This window comes from Henckelia pumila, chromosome 2 (assembly GCF_033568475.1).
Source record: "Henckelia pumila isolate YLH828 chromosome 2, ASM3356847v2, whole genome shotgun sequence".
NCBI classification, from domain to species: Eukaryota; Viridiplantae; Streptophyta; class Magnoliopsida; order Lamiales; family Gesneriaceae; genus Henckelia; species Henckelia pumila.
The window spans coordinates 89,884,373-89,903,970 of NC_133121.1; the positions used below are offsets into that span (position 1 = coordinate 89,884,373).

General features: G+C 38.6%; 1 protein-coding gene across 1 annotated transcript; it reads left to right on the forward strand.

The window, feature by feature from the left end:
- Positions 1-15,952: 15,952 nt before the first annotated feature.
- Positions 15,953-19,082, forward strand: LOC140883876 (short-chain dehydrogenase TIC 32 B, chloroplastic). The gene is made up of 7 exons (XM_073290490.1): positions 15,953-16,207; positions 16,715-16,946; positions 17,520-17,599; positions 17,953-18,109; positions 18,239-18,317; positions 18,440-18,695; positions 18,900-19,082. The coding sequence occupies exons 1-7, from the start codon at positions 15,997-15,999 to the stop codon at positions 18,944-18,946; spliced, it is 1,062 nt and encodes a 353-aa protein (XP_073146591.1). The 5' UTR covers positions 15,953-15,996; the 3' UTR covers positions 18,947-19,082.
- Positions 19,083-19,598: the final 516 nt, after the last annotated feature.

Genomic DNA, 19,598 nt, shown 5'->3' on the forward strand with positions numbered 1-19,598 from the left:
AAAGAAAACTTGAACGAAGTTGAAGTATGAAGTAATTCCAATTCGAATTGTGGATACAAAGGACCAAGTACTGAGGCGACATACCATTCCCAAAGTCAAAGTGCAGTGGTTTAATCATTTCGAAAGAGAAGCCACGTGGGAACTTGAAGAGAAGATGCGGAAACAATACCCTTATCTTTTTGAAAAGCAACTCGACTCAAGTTTCGAGGACGAAACTCTCAATAAGGAGGGTGGGATGTGAGAACCCAACATTCCAACAGCTATGAGGAGCCATAACCGAAGGAATGATGAGCAGATTTTTCAGATTCGAAACTTGATGTGCATGAGTTGTAACAGCCAAGAATTGTAACATCCAAATTAAAGAAGAATGATGGTTGTTAATGGGTATTATTGGCCATGAATAGGAGGATTTTCAAGTGCTATTTACATCCTATAAATGGTGGCCAAAAGCTGAGTGAAGATCACACCCAAATCAGTCATTCTCGAGCATCAAGCTACTGTCATTTTCAGTTTTTTCAAACACCAAGTTGCTGCTATTTTGGTTGCATAGCAGCTGCTGAAATTGAAAGATTTCAGCATAATCTTGAAGCCATAGCCTGTCCAAATATTAGAGATCTTAACAAACTTTGTTCCTGCCCAAATTCGAAACACAACAGCAGGAGTTCGAACTCGGAAATCTCTTCAAGGCTGAACCAGAAAATTCGGAACTTGGCATTTGTTTCGAAGTAAACTTGTTGTCCATTTTTGAAGAGATTTCTGTTCATTTCAAGAGTAAGGTTCTGGCCGTTCCTGAAGCCTTGTGGTCTGTCTAGGTTCGAACAATCACCTACAATAATCTAAGCAATAAAGTGGCTGAGTTAAATCCAAGAGGCAGCGCCTAAGTCGAGAAAGGAGTTGCACTTTCTGTCCAAAACCGAGCAGGTTCTGTCCAACGTTCGAGCTGAGTTCTTGTCCACGGTTCAAGCAAATTTCATGTTCAAATTCGAGTAGACTTTGTGAGACCTCGATTCTAAACCACTAATCTCGGATTAAACAACAATTAAGCGAACAAGAATCCAAGATTAAAACAATTCAAAGTTTTTTTTTTTTTTTTTTAAACGCCGCGCGCCCGCGCGAGGAACCAAGCTCGCGCGTGCGCGGGCTTCAACAACCGAGACCAACCAAAGGCTCACGCCCGCGCGAGGTACCAAGCTCGCGCGCGCGTGGGCAAACAATTCAGAGGCCCAACAGAGGCCTCGCGCGCGCGCAAAGAACGCCTCGCCGCGCGTGGAAGGCCTGGGCAGAAAATGCTCAGGCTGCAGAAAATAAAGAAAGGATTCCGCGCTTGGTCCGACATGCCTTCAAATACATATGCAATAACAGGGTGTAGGGAAACATGCCATAACAAGTCATGCTTTCAGAAGGCCTAAAAACAACCAGAAGTCTAAATCGATACGACAACAACATACTTCGATTTCAGATTACAATCCGAATACAAACTAATTCGAATAACAAAACATATCAAGTTCGAGTTCTAACATGCTTCAATCTTAAACTAGATAAACATGCTACTTCGACTTCTAAACCGAGTCTCACTCCTACTACTTGCCCTCGAAGCTAACCATGCCTCTTCTGACTTGTTCCTGCCCCACCTGTTGCCAAGTACACATACAAAACAAAGCAACAGCCGGATAACCGGTGAGAACGACATTCCCAGTAAAAGCAACATAACAAGTAATACAAGTAACAAACATGCTTTCAATACAATAACGAACTCAATAACATCGTAATGAAATGCATGTCTTTAAACAGGGATATCAAATCTGATAACGAGGGATTGCTGCTGTGCCTTTGGGATCCCGAGGATAAGATCACGTAACAACTCACCGACTCTCCCAATCGAGGTGGTGCCACGTATCTCACTCCTCTAGACTTTGAGCAACTATAATGAGTATGCTAGCACCAGACGAAATGACTACGACCTGGGCCACTCAATCATAGTTCCCAAACGTCTAAACAAAAAGGATGGTTCTGCCCGCTGAAACAAGATTGGCTCAAGATGAATGCATAACAGAAACATAAAACATAATCCTTTTAACAAAACCAATACAATCAAACAATACACAAGTTCCTCATGCTAGAAAAAGTGTAGATGCAAGTATGAGATTTCAAAAGGGAAAACTCGAGAACCACAGTCCCGAGTATGCTATCCCGCTACGATGACTGCTTTTACCTTTCAATGCAGTAGCTCCAACTCTGGATAAGCTACAAAAGAGATTGTATAAACAACTACACAATCTAACAACAACAAGGCAACGGTTCAAGGAAAACTCTTTATACCGTTCTTCGTCCAATTCTCTGAAACGATCAAACAGCTGCTAACTCTGGGCTTGACAACTCCGAACGAATCTGTTCAGATACAAGAGATGATTGATCAATAACCACGATCAACTTACAAGCCAAGTTCAAACTCAAAAACGGTTCAAAATCTCCAAAAACTCAAACCGACGGCATAACGGCTATAACTGAACAACCGGCAACGCAGACAACAGTTCAATACTGATAACAACTCAATTCAATGCTAATACAACAACAACAAGACAAACCCAACAAATCTCAAAACCATGATTTTCGAAAATGGCTTCCAAAAATCATAACAAATCCGAACGTCGCTCTATTTCAAAACTGACAGATAATAAACGATCAGAACTCTGTAGAGAACAACATACTCGAATCTAAATCGATTCTAACAACATCCAAAAACTAGAATGTATCTGATCGTTGAAAAACTTACGGTATAACGGAGCTCTCGCTGTAGTGATCGCTAAACTGTCTTCAGAAATAATTTCTAACGGCCGGATCGAGCTCGGATGGAAATCCAAAAGCTTGAAAAGGAGATGGGGCGTTTCAATGGAGGAGGAGCCGGCTAAGGAAGGAGAAGGATGAATGAGAAAAGTCAAAAGTTGAGTAGATAATATAACAAATCCATTATTTGCGTTTTAGTCCCTGAAATTTCCAAAATTTGCAAAAAGGACCCTGATCAAAATCAAGTCGGCTCGTGAACTCTGCAATCTCCGATTAACTCAAATAAACTCATTTAAGATAAAAACGGGGCGTCACAATTCTCCCCCACTAAGAAGAGATTTCGTCCTCGAAATCAACGAGAACCACAACTCAAAGATAGAATAAAGAACTAAAGACAGTAAGAAGAACTCACGTCATCCGAATAGCTTTGGAAAACGCTGTCTCATGTCAGACTCTGTCTCCCAAGTCGCTTCCTCAACACCGTGACGGCTCCACTGCACCTTCACTAACGGAATCAACTTGGTCCTGAGTTGCTTTTCTTTCCGATCAAGGATCTGAATCGGTCGCTCAAAATAGCTCAGAGTCTCGTCTAACTCGGCTTCGTCAGGCTGAAGGATATGAGAAGGATCTGGATGATACTTTCGCAGCATAGAGACGTGAAAAACGTCGTGAATACCAGATAAAGACGGAGGAAGTGCAAGTCTGTAGGCAAGATCGCCTATCTTCTCGAGAATCTCGTACGGACCGATGAATCTCGGAGATAACTTTCCTCTCTTACCGAATCTGACGGTGCCTCTGAACGGAGAAATCTTAAGGAATACACGATCTCCCTGCTCAAAACTCAGAGGTCGACGTCTGACATTCGCATACTTTGCTTGTCTATCTTGAGCTGTCTTCATTCTGGTCTGAATGACCTTAACCTGTTCTGCCATAACTCGAAGCATATCCGGCCCCAAATCTGGTGACTCAGATAAATCATCCCAAAACAACGGAGATCGGCATTTCTTACCATATAATGCCTCAAAAGGCGCCATACCGATACTCGCTTGGAAGCTGTTGTTGTAAGAAAACTCGACAAGAGGCAAAGAATCCTGCCAACTAGTACCAAAGTCTAGCACTACCGCTCGCAGCATATCCTCCAACGTCTGGATAGTCCGCTCTGACTGTCCATCTGTCTGAGGATGATAAGCTGTACTCAGATGCAATCGAGTACCAAGCGCCTCTTGCAAACTATGCCAGAAGTGCGAAGTGAATCTCGGGTCTCTGTCTGAAACGATCGACTTCGGCACCCCATGCAATCTCACAACATTGCTAACATAAAGCTCAGCCATCTGATCATGACGATACGTCATCCTGTAAGGAATAAAGCAAGCTGACTTCGTCAATCGGTCGATTACTACCCAAATGGCATCGCATCCTCGAACGGATCGTGGTAGCTTCGTGACGAAATCCATAGAAATGTGATCCCATTTCCAATCAGGAACAGATAAGCTGTGCAATAGATCACCTGGTCGCTTCCGCTCTGCTTTCACTTGCTGACAGTTCAAACACCGTGACACAAACCTCGCGATGTCGCTCTTCATTCTCTTCCACCAGAACTGACTCTTTAGATCATTGTACATCTTATGACCTCCAGGATGAATGCTAAACCGACTGCAATGAGCCTCTTGGAGAATACGCTGTCTCAACTCCGAAATATCAGGCACAACAATACGGTTATTCACAAACAAAACGTCATCTCTAACCTGGAATTCTGACTGATGCCCAGTTCTGACTTTCTCTACTGAAACCTGAATGCTCGGCTCAGACTTCTGTGCTTCTCTGATTGCAACAAACAACTCCGGCTCGGCTTGAATAGCAAACACTCTGATAGTCTCCCTATCTGTTTCAAACTCTAAACCAGAAGTGCAACAATCATCGACCAACTGAGAAACACCGATAGTTGAAAGAGATAAAGAACAAAGCTTTCGGCTCAAGGCATCTGCAACTGCATTCGACTTCCCTGGATAATACTTGATCTCACAGTCAAAATCCTTCAACAGATCTAACCATCTTCCCTGTCTCATATTCAGCTCTGCCTGTGAAAACAAGTACTTAAGACTCTTATGATCAGAAAAGATCTCGAAAGACTCACCATAAAGATAGTGACGCCAGATCTTCAAAGCAAATACAATCGCTGCAAGTTCAAGATCATGAACAGGATAACGAGTCTCGTGCGGTTTTAGCTGCCTCGATGCATACGCTATCACATGCTTATGCTGCATAAGAACACAACCCAAACCTCGGTTAGAAGCATCACAATACACTGTGAAACCTCCAGTACCCTTCGGAATAGAAAGAATTGGAGCACTGGTCAGTCTCCTCTTCAGATCAACAAAGTTAGCCTCACAATCTGTAGTCCAGACAAAAGGCGCATTCTTCTGAGTCAGCTGGGTAATAGGCTTGGCAATAGACGAGAAACCCTCGATGAAACGACGGTAATAACCAGCTAAACCCATGAAGCTTCGGATCTCAGGTACTGATGTCGGTCTAGGCCAATTCATAACCGCTTCGATTTTGTTGGGATCCACAGAAATCCCATCTTCAGAAATAATATGACCGAGAAAGACAACTCGATCTAACCAGAATTCGCATTTCGATAGCTTGGCAAACAACTGCTCAACTCGTAAAATCTGCAAGACGATTCTCAAGTGCTCTGCATGGTCAGTACGATTCTTCGAGTAGATAAGAATATCATCGATGAAAATAATGACGAACTCATCTAAATAACGCTGAAAGATACGGTTCATCAAACCCATAAAAACAGCTGGAGCGTTAGTCAAACCGAACGGCATGACTATAAACTCAAAGTGACCATACCTCGTTCTGAATGCGGTCTTAGGAACATCTTCCTCTCGCACTCTCAGCTGATGGTAGCCTGACCTCAGATCAATCTTAGAGTAGACAGAAGAACCCTGCAGTTGATCGAACAAGTCATCTATTCGGGGTAAAGGATACCTGTTCTTAACTGTAGCCTGATTCAATTGACGGTAGTCGATACAGAGCCGCATAGAACCATCCTTCTTCCGAACGAATAGAACAGGAGCACCCCAAGGCGATACACCTGGTCTGATGTATCCCTTGGCAATCAAATCCTCAAGCTGCTCCTTCAACTCTCTCAATTCAACAAGTGCCATACGATAAGGAGCTTTTGAAATAGGTTGAGTACCTGGCACTAAGTCAATGCTGAATTCAACCTCTCGAATGGGTGGCAATCCAGGAACATCTTCCGGAAACACATCAGCAAAATCTCTAACCACTGGTAAGTCAACCAAAGCTGGGCTAGATTTCAGTACATCAACCGCATAAACCAAAAATCCTTCTGCACCTCTCTGTAACAAACGAGTCATAGATAACACTGAAATCAAAGGAATTCTAGATCGAGAACCCTTACCAAAGAATTTCCACTCGTCTGCCATTTCAGGTCTGAACTGACAACTTTCAGAAAACAATCAACTGTTGCCCTGTACTTGGTCAAAGCATCTATACCAACAATACAATCAAAATCTGACAACCCAAGCACAATACAGTCGAATTCTAACAAATTCCCCTCGAAACAAAATTCACAGTTCCTGACTAGTCGGACAGAAACAATTCCTCCACCCAAAGGTGAAGTAACAGCTACTACTGTAGGCAACAATTCAGTTGGCAAAGCATGCAATAACACATATTTCTCAGAGATAAAGGAATGGGAAGCACCTGTATCTATCAAGACATGAGCAGAACGACCGAAAATCGAACAGTTACCTGCTATGACATCGTCAGGTGCTGCCTGAGCCTGATCCTCTGTCAATGCAAAGACTCGTGCTTGCTGTCTCGGAGGCTGATTTGCACTAGAGCTACCTCCCTGTCTGTTCTGCTGTTGCTGGGGTTGGAAAGAGTGCACTGCAGACGACTGCCTCTCCGGCTGAGCTGCAGGTCTAGACGAACTCCCACTCTGAGCTCTATCTCTATTACGTTGAGGGCACACTTTAGAGAAGTGTCCCGGTTGCTGACATGTGTTACAATTGCCGAAGACTCCCACACACTGATCCGGTGAGTGTCTTCCTCCACACTTGCTGCAGTACAAGGATGATGACCCAGAACTCGGTCCTGAACCGAATTGCTTCGAACCACTGGAACTGGACGAACTGTTCCCCTGTCTCTTGAACTGTTTACCTCTTGCCTTGTACTGATCCTTTCTGTTTCCCCCACTGTTTCCACCTTCATACCTCTGCTGCTGGTTCTGATGTTGAGGTGGCTGATTCTGGTACTGAGATGGTTGGTTCTGATACTGCCTCTGCTGCTGAGGTGCCCCCTGATTACCTCTTTGCCTCCACAAGCCTGCTTCTGCTCCCTTTGCGTAATTCATGGCATCCGCAAAGTTGCTAGGCCTGTTGGTGTTAACCAACGTGAAGACATCGGGGTTCAACCTGTTGATGAACTGATCTGCCTTAGCTTCTTCATCTCCGGCAATTAGCGGTGCAAAACGCAACAGACTATCGAACTTAGCCACGTACTCTTCAATGTTCAGATTCCCTTGCCTCATATTTGCAAACTCTGCTCCCTTATCCTTACGATACGAGATAGGGAAAAACCTCTTATAAAACTCAGATTTAAAAAGAGTCCAAGTAACCTCTGTACCTCTACTCTCAAATTCTTTCTTTTTCATGATCCACCAGCTCTTAGCACCACCACGCAGCTGATGAATTACTAGCCTGATTCGTCGGTCATCTGTGTAGTCAATGGAATCAAACAACTGATCCATATCATCCAACCAACTCTCACAGTCAACTGGATTTTCTGAACCCATCAACAATGGCGGATTGAACGACTGAAACCTCTTCAGCAAGGTTTCCATAGGAGTTGCTGAAGCATCCAACTGATCAACCTCAGTGCTAGCTTGCTCAGTCGCAGGGATAACTGGTGGTGTGTTTCTGTTTATCACTCGACGAGGACCCATCTGATAATCAAAGGTTAGCACACGAGATATCTCAATCGCTACCATCAGTGCCCTTACAACCGCTTGGAATACCGAATACCAGTCGAGAACAGAAACAGTTATATCTCAAGTAGATCATGCTTTATTAATTTAAATCACACAACCATGTAATTCAAATAATGCTCAAACAATAAAGCATGCTCGCATGGAATTAAGTACACAATTAAATAATTCAAACACATGCGAGGAGTCATTACACACAGACTCGATCTACCCCGCTCACTCTAGTTCGACCAAGAATCTTAACGCTTTGATACCACTTAATGTGAGACCTCGATTCTAAACCACTAATCTCGGATTAAACAACAATTAAGCGAACAAGAATCCAAGAGTAAAACAATTCAAATTTTTTTTTTTTTTTAAACGCCGCGCGCCCGCGCGAGGAACCAAGCTCGCGCGTGCGCGGGCTTCAACAACCGAGACCAACCAAAGGCTCGCGCCCGCGCGAGGTACCAAGCTCGCGCGCGCGTGGGCAAACAATTCAGAGGCCCAACAGAGGCCTCGCGCGCGCGCGAGGAATGCCTCGCCCGCGCGCGGAAGGCCTGGGCAGAAAATGCTCAGGCTGCAGAAAATAAAGAAAGGATTCCGCGCTTGGTCCGACATGCCTTCAAATACATATGCAATAACAGGGTGTAGGGAAACATGCCATAACAAGTCATGCTTTCAGAAGGCCTAAAAACAACCAGAAGTCTAAATCGATGCGACAACAACATACTTCGATTTCAGATTACAATCCGAATACAAACTAATTCGAATAACAAAACATATCAAGTTCGAGTTCTAACATGCTTCAATCTTAAACTAGATAAACATGCTACTTCGACTTCTAAACCGAGTCTCACTCCTACTACTTGCCCTCGAAGCTAACCATGCCTCTTCTGACTTGTTCCTGCCCCACCTGTTGCCAAGTACACATACAAAACAAAGCAACAGCCGGATAACCGGTGAGAACGACATTCCCAGTAAAAGCAACATAACAAGTAATACAAGTAACAAACATGCTTTCAATACAATAACGAACTCAATAACATCGTAATGAAATGCATGTCTTTAAACAGGGATATCAAATCTGATAACGAGGGATTGCTGCTGTGCCTTTGGGATCCCGATGATAAGATCACGTAACAACTCACCGACTCTCCCAATCGAGGTGGTGCCACATATCTCACTCCTCTAGACTTTGAGCAACTATAATGAGTATGCTAGCACCAGACGAAACGACTACGACCTGGGCCACTCAATCATAGTTCCCAAACGTCTAAACAAAAAGGATGGTTCTGCCCGCTGAAACAAGATTGGCTCAAGATGAATGCATAACAGAAACATAAAACATAATCCTTTTAACAAAACCAATACAATCAAACAATACACAAGTTCCTCATGCTAGAACAAGTGTAGATGCAAGTATGAGATTTCAAAAGGGAAAACTCGAGAACCACAGTCCCGAGTATGCTATCCCGCTACGATGACTGCTTTTACCTTTCAATGCAGTAGCTCCAACTCTGGATAAGCTACAAAAGAGATTGTATAAACAACTACACAATCTAACAACAACAAGGCAACGGTTCAAGGAAAACTCTTTATACCGTTCTTCGTCCAATTCTCTGAAACGATCAAACAGCTGCTAACTCTGGGCTTGACAACTCCGAACGAATCTGTTCAGATACAAGATATGATTGATCAATAACCACGATCAACTTACAAGCCAAGTTCAAACTCAAAAACGGTTCAAAATCTCCAAAAACTCAAACCGACGGCATAACGGCTATAACTGAACAACCGGCAACGCAGACAGCAGTTCAATACTGATAACAACTCAATTCAATGCTAATACAACAACAACAAGACAAACCCAACAAATCTCAAACCCATGATTTTCGAAAATGGCTTCCAAAAATCATAACAAATCCGAACTTCGCTCTATTTCAAAACTGACAGATAATAAACGATCAGAACTCTGTAGAGAACAACATACTCGAATCTAAATCGATTCTAACAACATCCAAAAACTAGAATGTATCTGATCGTTGAAAAACTTACGGTATAACGGAGCTCTCGCTGCAGTGATCGCTAAACTGTCTTCAGAAATAATTTCTAACGGCCGGATCGAGCTCGGACGGAAATCCAAAAGCTTGAAAAGGAGATGGGGCGTTTCAATGGAGGAGGAGCCGGCTAAGGAAGGAGAAGGATGAATGAGAAAAGTCAAAAGTTGAGTAGATAATATAACAAATCCATTATTTGCGTTTTAGTCCCTGAAATTTCCAAAATTTGCAAAAAGAACCCTGATCAAAATCAAGTCGGCTCGTGAACTCTGCAATCTCTGATTAACTCAAATAAACTCATTTAAGATAAAAACGGGGCGTCACAGACTTTCTGTCCAAGTTTTGAGTTATCATACACATCAACCCAAGGCCAAAAATCTGTTCGAGTTTATTTCAGGAGCAGCACCAAAACCCGATCAAGAATTTGTCTTTCTCTGTGCAAAAGATCGAGTAGCTTAGCTTGTTCTAAGGTTCGAGGCTTCAAAAACACATTTGCTCCTACATGATTTCTTGAAATCAAAATACGGTAAGTGGGCTTCTATATTTCTTTTGTGTGATATAAGTTTCTACACTTATATTTATTTTTGCGTGTGAGTAAGTTTTATAACATAAATACTTATACTTTTGAAAATTCGATCGACATGATAATATTTGTTTCACTATGATATATAATATTTGTTGTCTATTCGTGATATTATTTGAAGCATGTTAGAGTTATTTAAAAATATTTGAGATGCACTGTTAAGAGTCGATTTAGAAATGGTTAAGGAATTTCCGATTATTTGATTTGATATGGCCCTGATGCGGTGGGTTATAATAACCGTTCCTTTGGTCTTGCCCCTTAAAAGAGTAACATATAGGGGATTGATCAGTAAAACCACAGAAAATGAGATAATTAACAGTGCAATATTTGCTTCGTATTTGTGTCAGATTAAGCATGCTTATTTCGAGATTATGAAATATACATGTGTACATGTAAATATATTTTTGGTGTTTATCGTGCTCGATCGGCCCCCACTTGCTGAGTGTTTCCCAAAACACTCACCCCTTACTTCTCTCCCTAGATAAGAATGAAGATGAGTTAGATGACGAAGAACAGAATATGTTCTGGGGTTGGTGAGGACGAATCAGTTCAAGTTGAAGAAATATTTTTTACTTTAAATTTCAGTTTCGCTTTCGCATTGTCGCACTTGTGTTTTTCTCTGTAAAAACAGTTATGGTTTATGAAATAGACTGGTTTTTGGCAAGATTTGTACTACGAGGCTTGTTGTTTCAATGTTAAATTGTTAAACAACTCTGATGTCAACTAGACCCATTTTCGGGGCGTGACACGGATGAATCCAATTATGTCTTAGGGGAGATCCATGAGGGCTGTTGTAGGAGTCATTTAGGCAGCATTGCTTTAGCTAGGAAAGCTCTCTTAGCTGGTTTCTTCTGTACAACCATGCGTAAAGATGCTTTTATCCTGGTCAACTCATGTTACAAATGTTAAAGACGTGCCAATTTACAATGGAGGCCGGCAGAATTCATGAAAGCGGTAGTGGCCGCTTGCCCTTTTGATCACTGGGGAATGGACATTGTAAGACCATTCCCCGTTAGCCCGGGACAAAGGAAGTTCTTGCTAGTAGCAGTTGATTATTTTTATAAATGGGTGGAGGCTGAATCTCTAGCTAAAATTAATGAGAAGGAAGTACTTAGATTTTTATGGAAGAACATTGTGTGTCGGTTAGGCATCCCGCGTTGATTGATATCAGTTAATGGAAGACAATTTTGTGGATCTAAGGTTTGGTCATGGTGTCAAGAGTTGAATATTGAACAAGTTTTCACATATGTTGCTTACCTCTAGGGGAATGGACAAGTGGAATTTACCAATAAACGATAGTCCAAGCCCTTAAAACATGATTGGATACAGCTAAGGGTAAATGGCAGATGAACTCCCCTCTGTGCTATGGTCTTATCGAACTACAGCTCGATCCGGGATGGGAGAAACCCCATTCAACATCGTATACGGAACTAAAGCTGTCCTTCTAGTAGAGATAGGATAGGAGAGTGCCCGGATAATAGCTTATGGGGAAAATAATCAAGGACTAAGGGCAATGGATCTTGACCTACTGGAGGAAAATAGGACCCGAGCAGCAACAAGACTGGCAGCTTATCACAAAAGAATGATTCGAGCTTATAATAAAAGGGTCCATCCCTGGGTCTTTCAAGAAGGAGATTTAGTTATGCGAAAAATCCAACACAAGCAGAAAGAGGAAAACTGGATGCTAAATATGAAGAACCATTCAATGTGATAGGAAAAGCTGGAGTAGCTACTTATTACTTGGAGGAATCTCAAGAGAAGAAAGGAAAAAGGTCATGGAATGAACAACACTTGAAAAAATACTACCCCTAGCAGCTTAGGACGGGTATAACTTATCACGGAGCTCATCCCACTAAGCTGTCCTCCAACTGTTGAGTCATCTTTTTATTTTATTTACTTCTCGTTTTAAGAGTCAGTCTTTTTGAGGGTCAACCCTATTATGTCATTTTAAGAATCATCTTTTTTATTTTGTTTTAAGAGTCAGTCTGTTGTCATATTGGGGGAGTCGGAGTATTTGTTTTAATTTTTGGGAAACATTTCTTTAAAACGAAATATTATCAATTGGGTTTCAAGAAAAATGTGCACAAAAGTCTAGGCAGGTCTGACATAAAAAATCCACATCAATGATCTCAAAAGTTTGGGCAGGTCCGGCATAAAAAATCCATATCAGTGATCTCAAAAGTTCGGGTAGGTCCGACATAAAAAATCCACATCAGTAGTCTCAAAATTCCAGGCAGGTCTGGCATAAAAAATCCACATCAGTGGTCTCAAAATTCCAAGCAGGTCCGGCATAAAAAATCCACATCAGTGGTCTCAAAAGTCCGGGCAGGTCCGACATCATAAATCCACATCACTGGTGCTCAAAAGTCCGGGCAAGTCCGGCATTATATATCCACGTCAGTGATGTTATCAAAAGCCCGATTAAGATCGGAAATATGTAAGCCCGCTCTACTCGTGGCCTCCATCAAAAGCCCGACCAGCTCGGCACAATGTAATTCCACAATTCGTAGTTGTCTCAAAAAGCCCGACCATCTCGGCACTATGTAAGTTCACTCCATCACGAACGCTCAAAAATAATTGCGAACAACCAGATTGTTGTGTTTAATTATGCTCTAAAATATAAATTCAACTACTTCAAAGTTCCTTCTCGTTTTACTCGTCGTCACTTCTCTCCGGGAAGTAGTATTGATGATATGATAAAAATTCTATCATATATTTATTTATATTTTAGAGATATATCAGAATATTGCATAGATATCCATAATTCTAGTTGATTTATACATTAAAATTCTACATGAATTAAGACTCTTTTTCTATAAATAAGGGATCTATAACCCTTACTACAGTATGCTTTTACACATGTTTTCCTACACATCTTACATGTTTTTACATGTTTTCTACACATCTTACATATGTTTTACTTTTTCCATAACGCCTCCCGTACTTTTCTTACACATCTTATTTATATCTTTTTCTGTCTATATGTTTTCTATCTCTTGCAATTTCAACATCTTTTCTATTGAATCCTATTCTGACTTGAGCGTCGGAGTGGCTTCGCCTTCAGGCGAGCCATCTCACATGTTTTCCTTGATACACATAAATATTTTGGGATCATTCGGCTCGATTCATTGAAGAGATTGGTTCGTTGAAAAAAATTTTCGTTGATTACCGATTCGAGGTAATTTATTTGATGTGAAATTTTTAAACGCATCAGGATTGATTTCAAATCCACAAGTCAAATCAATTATATTGTATACATTAATTAATTAGGTACAAAATTAGAATGAATTATTAATTTGTTATATGTTAGCTAAGTATATTTTTTGCTTTAATTTCAAATTCACCTTTCAACTTAATCAAAATCCATGAATTGATTTGAAATCACCTTATAAATCAAAATCTATCAATCTAAACACAATTTTATAGAACATATATATTAACATAATGAGTTGTTGTCCCTAGCTTGTGTGTAGCCAATTTCAAATAAAAACATGCAGTTTTTTTAATTTTTTCCCCAAAAAGTATAATTTTTATCTTGTACCCTCAAATTTCATGTGAAACTAAATAAAGTAGAAGAAAATTGAAATGGTTGTGAAATTAGTAGCAATATGTAATGAAAGATGTATATAAAAGGGGGACCAATGGGTCCAATATGCCATTCTCATTGTTGAGGAGTCAACCTCAATGTTCTTTTACAACCATCCAGCATTAGACATGCATCATTTCAAAAGTTGAGAATTTTTTTTATATATAAAATAAAAAAATTAATTTGAAGAATTTTAAATCGAGGGACCTCTTGTGAATTATGGATTTCGCTTGCACGCACGCAACAAAAAGTCATAGCCCACTAAAATTTTATATATATATATATATATATATTTTCAATTAATTTTCGAAAAATTATGTATGATGGTCGGAGAGCTAACCATAGAAACTGGTCATATTATATTGAATTGAAATATACCACAAGATTCCATTTTATTAAATCCAAATCTTTATTTTCAAAAAAAATCCAAATCTTTTAATCAAGAATATAATTAGTAATTTATTGCATGTGTACCATATGAAATGTGTCTCACAATAATAAATGCGCCCGAGCATGCATGAAATTTTATCACCTTTAATATAATTTCCCCTGATCAATTATTCATGCATCATTTTTAGGACGCTGCATTTTGATTTTATTTATAGCTTTAATCAGTCTATTAATCTCTCGTGTATTTTTTAAAAAAAGAAAAATAACCACAAAATACACATGCAGTGGGGGTGCAGGGATAATTTTCTCAATATTCATATTAAAATTTACATTATCTGTAATTATATAATTAATAAATATGTCGTCTAGATGAACACGTGAGATATGAGTGCGAAGGCCACTCCCCTAGCTTTTTTTACCATGTCATTTTTGTCAATGTAGAGACATTTTCATTAACCACTAGAGTGAAAGTGGAATTAAAGGTTACAAATTAAGTCCATAAATTATAATGTCGCACATCTTTTTCCTCCATATTTGGCTTTCAAATCACTGAAAGTTGAAATAAATAAATATCATAATTGACCCTAAAACTATCAAGCATCATTTTTGTTAAGTTCAAAGTTATAATTATTTGTTAAATTGAGTGACATCATTAAAAAAACGTACGTTCCAATAAAATTGATTCATCTATATCTTGAAATTAAATTAAATTTTTTTTTTCTTGAAATTGCATTAATTTATTTTAAAATCTCTTTCAGAGGATAAAACGTAAAACGTCAGAGGGGCAAGTTGGAAAATTTTTTCCCATCTTAATTGGTAATATTTTGGTCCCCTCTATCATATGATCTATATCACAATAAAACAAAATCAGCCCATATAGAATATTATCTACCGAATTTTTTATATAAAAAAGAACCTACACAAAACACAATATGCGGATACATAAATGAATATTTTCATTCAACATATACTTATGTGTTGAATTCACATTCCACAAAAAAAAAATATTTTTGAAGAAATTAATTAATGTTCCCCGAAACAAATAATCTTAGCCCAAAGACACCTAATAGACGGAGACAACAATAATTAGCATTAGAGAAAAAAACCATATATAAATAGTGAAATTTTACAATTACAAGCTCGAAAATCATTCAATAGTCGATGGACCACCTAACTTTGGTGGCATCGACAAATCAAATCCCCCCAAGCCTTATAATTTTGCGGATCATATTTCTCATTATATTCCAAACATATATATACACACGCACAAAAGGGCTCGATTTATCCTAGACACACATCACTAAATTTTATGTGTTATAATATACTATATGTTTCTTTCGCACGAGCTATCTCTATATATATACGCTTACACTATATTGATTTGTGTATGTCAAGGACAAAAAGAGTTTTATTTGTGGTATTAAGTTAACTCAAGTTTTTTAGGGAATTTTTTTTTTTAAAAAAAAAAAAGAGTAGAAGGAAACATTAAATAATTTAGAAGAATAAGTAGTATAAATATAGTGCCAAAATTAGTATGAGGCCGGAAAGTGGTGTGACGTGTGGTAGGCGTGCATGGGAAGTAGCTAAAGTGATGTTTAGTGTGTATTTTTGGTTTTCCACTATATTCACATTAATCTTGAAGTTTAAGGTTCTATTTCTGCCTCCTGTGATGAAGGAAACGCTCAAGTATCTGGCCGGAATCGCTGGCCCTACCGGCTACGGTTCCAAAACCACCGCCGACGATATCGCAAGAGATTGCTCCAGTGCTAGCACTGATTCTCAACTCACTGCAATTGTCACCGGTACTTATACTACTACTACTACTACTATTCAATTGTTGAAGTTTTGCAACATTTTTTTTGTTGGTTTTCATGTATATATATGTTTTGCACCCAGAATTAATTGTGGGGTTGGGAAGAAACATGGAATATTGAACCCAGAAATATATATATAATAGATATTTTTTGGCAGAGTTTTATTTTATTTTATTTTATTTTATTTTGCAGTAAAATTGATGCACCGATTAAAATTTATAATTTCTTCATTCAATGAATAAAGCATGCTGCATTTAAGAATGGGCGTTTGCACTTTCCGTGATTCTAATTAATTGCAGCAAGAAGATCACATACTCTACTTCGAAACGTACATTTGATGCATTATAGTAAATCATTTCTCTCCAGACATATGTGAGTACCACCAATCATTTCGTGATCTTATTATATTAAAAAAAAAATCTAATATATGTTTGTTAGTAACTCTAAACTAATTGTGTAATTTTACTGAATTTATTTTGTATTTATAATTATAAGGTGCGACATCCGGTATCGGTGCGGAAACAGCCAGAGTGCTGGCGAAAAAGGGCGTGAAAATAATAATTCCGGCGAGGGATTTGAAGAAGGCGGAGATTGTGAAGGAAAATATAAGGAAAGAAAATCCGGAAAGTGAAGTAATAATAATGGAGATAGACTTGAGTTCATTTGCTTCGATCCAGAGATTTTGTTCTGATTTCTTATCTTCAAGATCACCACTCCATATCCTCATGTATGTATGTATCTATCGTTATTTCGTTTTTGGCCTTTTCTTTGTATTTTTCTGCCTATACTTTTATCTTTGTCTCTTCCAAAAAGTCGATCGTCGGTCGACCCAGAGAACGATCAGACGCCGCGGACCTAATTAGGATGTAGTCGAGAGTTACTTAATTCCAGAAAGCTTACAATTTTTTTGTAAACGTCTTTCATTTTTGGTCATGCTATCTTTCAATTCACGCTTGCTTCTAAAGTTCTAATCCCTTCCCTTAATTTACATTCTTTTCTAATTTTAGTATTTTTTTTCATCAGAGTGTGACGAAACATCGGACATGTGAGCGATGTTTGTTGCCACATCATGACTCTTAGAGAAAAAAACTAGAATAAAAAAAAAAAAACACCCAATTAAGTTATAGCATTATATTGAAAGAGGATATATCAGATATATAAAACTTCTACATTAATTAGCTAGCCATAGAAAATTTACATAAATTTTTTTATATGATTTTTTTGAACAATTGAGACAAATAGAGAAAGAAGGGGTAATATATATGTTGTGCATGAGAACTGATAAGGTACAACTGTGCAGAAACAATGCAGGCAAATATTCGCACAAGTTGGAGTTTTCTGAGGACAAATTTGAGCTGACTTTTGCCACAAATTACCTAGGTAAATTAATATATATATATATATATATATTTTATTTTTCCCTCTCATCTCATTCAGTCATGAATCAAGAGACTGTCGAAGACATGACACGGATGAACAACTTTTTTCGACTTTGCTTCCTTCCATTCATTTAAATTAAAGATAATAATAATGTTTTTGCGAAATAAAAAAAAATTGAATTTGCAAAATTTTTGGTCGCTTCAAAAAATAAATTTTTTTTATTTAAAAAAAAATATTTTTTGTATTCATTAAAAAAATGATTTAAATCTGATACGTGAGGTGTTTTTTAATCATTGCATGTCTATTTTATTAATTTTAATTTGTTAAATGTCGTCTTAATTTGTTTTTGGAAGGTCATTTTGCGTTAACGGAGATGCTACTAGGAAAAATGGTGGAGACGGCATCAGAAAGCGGAATCCAAGGGAGAATAGTGAACGTTACCTCAGTCATTCACAGCTGGGTTAAAACTAGTCATGATTTTTGCTTCACCCAATTGCTTAATCCTCCCAGGTAATCAACGCTTTGAGATTGTTAAAAAATTTCGTAAAGAAATTAAAAGCTCGTAATCATTTTTTTAAAAAAGTAATTGCAAAGAAATCATATAATCTGAAAATTTAATGACAATATTGCTGCATGTAGTTATAACGGCACTCTCGCTTACGCTCAATCAAAGCTGGCCAACATATTACATGCCAAGGAATTAGCAAGGCAGCTAAAGGTAATAATTATAAGATTATGAGATTTCATTTTAACTTTTTCAAATCAAATTAATTATAGGCCAAAACATTTAATATAATGCTATGTACTGGAATGAATATATTATATATAAATATATAACAGGCAAGGAACGCAAACGTGACAATGAATGCAGTGCATCCAGGAATTGTGAAGACAGAGATTGTCAGAGATCACAGAGGCTTTTTCACAGGCATGCATTCCTCTTTAATTCCATCATATATCCTTTTGGTGGTGGATCTTGTTTTGCCTTTTTGCATGCATGTCTTTTTTTGCAATTTTACTTTTTTTTTTTTCTGTATAAAATATTTCAGATTTTCTTTATTTTATGGCATCCAAGTTGCTGAAATCAATATCACAGGTTTGTCCGCTCGCCTTTGTACGCACGTCTTTCTCCATACAAGATAAGATTTATTATTGGGTACATGTTTTGCATCATCATGCATCATGCATGTATATATACATTGAATTTGAGTTTAATTATATTTGAAAATATATGATTAAAAATATATATAAGAAAAGATGTTATAAATAAAATTATATTATGTTACATTTGGAAATGCAGGGAGCAGCAACCACGTGCTACGTTGCATTGAGCCCACATGCAGATAGCCTCAGCGGCCGGTACTTTGTGGACTGTAATGAGAGTCGTTGCTCGGACTTGGCCAACAATGAAATCGAAGCTCGGAAGCTATGGAACCAAACCCGGGCCTTGATACAAAGGCGATTGCTTCAGCCACCTGCGGGCCAAAATGTGGAACCCTCTGCCACAAATTGAGGCAATGTACGTAGTTTTAGCTGTGTACATAGTGCGATTGTTTGTAAACACAAGTAGTTTACGTTAATTAGCCATGGATGAATTCAGAAATTGTGAAAAACCAGATATCGTCAGGGCACAGTAAGTGAGCTAGCTCTATATATATATATATATATAGCCTATCTACATCCCGACTAGTTAGGGCATGTGTGCATGCTATATATATCGTAGGTTACGATTTCACAACTTGAGGTCGAATGACAAAAAAAATTTGAATAATAATGAAATTGGGACTCAAATCACTGAGTAAGTTCGAAACCATGAATGTTTTCTCAATGTTACTGTCTGAAAATCTAATACAATATATATTTCAGTGTGCGAGACATCCACACACACACACATATATATATATATATAATGTAACCAAAATTTTATCCCGGATTCGGTCTGGTGAGCGGGTCTTCAAAGTCCTCAAATCTTTGAATCGGCTTGATATACGGGCCGGGG

Coding starts and splice junctions, on each gene's coding strand:
- LOC140883876 (XM_073290490.1), top strand. CDS start 15,997: ATGTTTAGTGTGTATTTTTGGTTTTCCACTATATTCACATTAATCTTG. Junction 17,600..17,952: donor TTTTGCCACAAATTACCTAG/GTAAATTAATAT, acceptor TGTTTTTGGAAG/GTCATTTTGCGTTAACGGAG. Junction 18,110..18,238: donor CAATTGCTTAATCCTCCCAG/GTAATCAACGCT, acceptor TGCTGCATGTAG/TTATAACGGCACTCTCGCTT.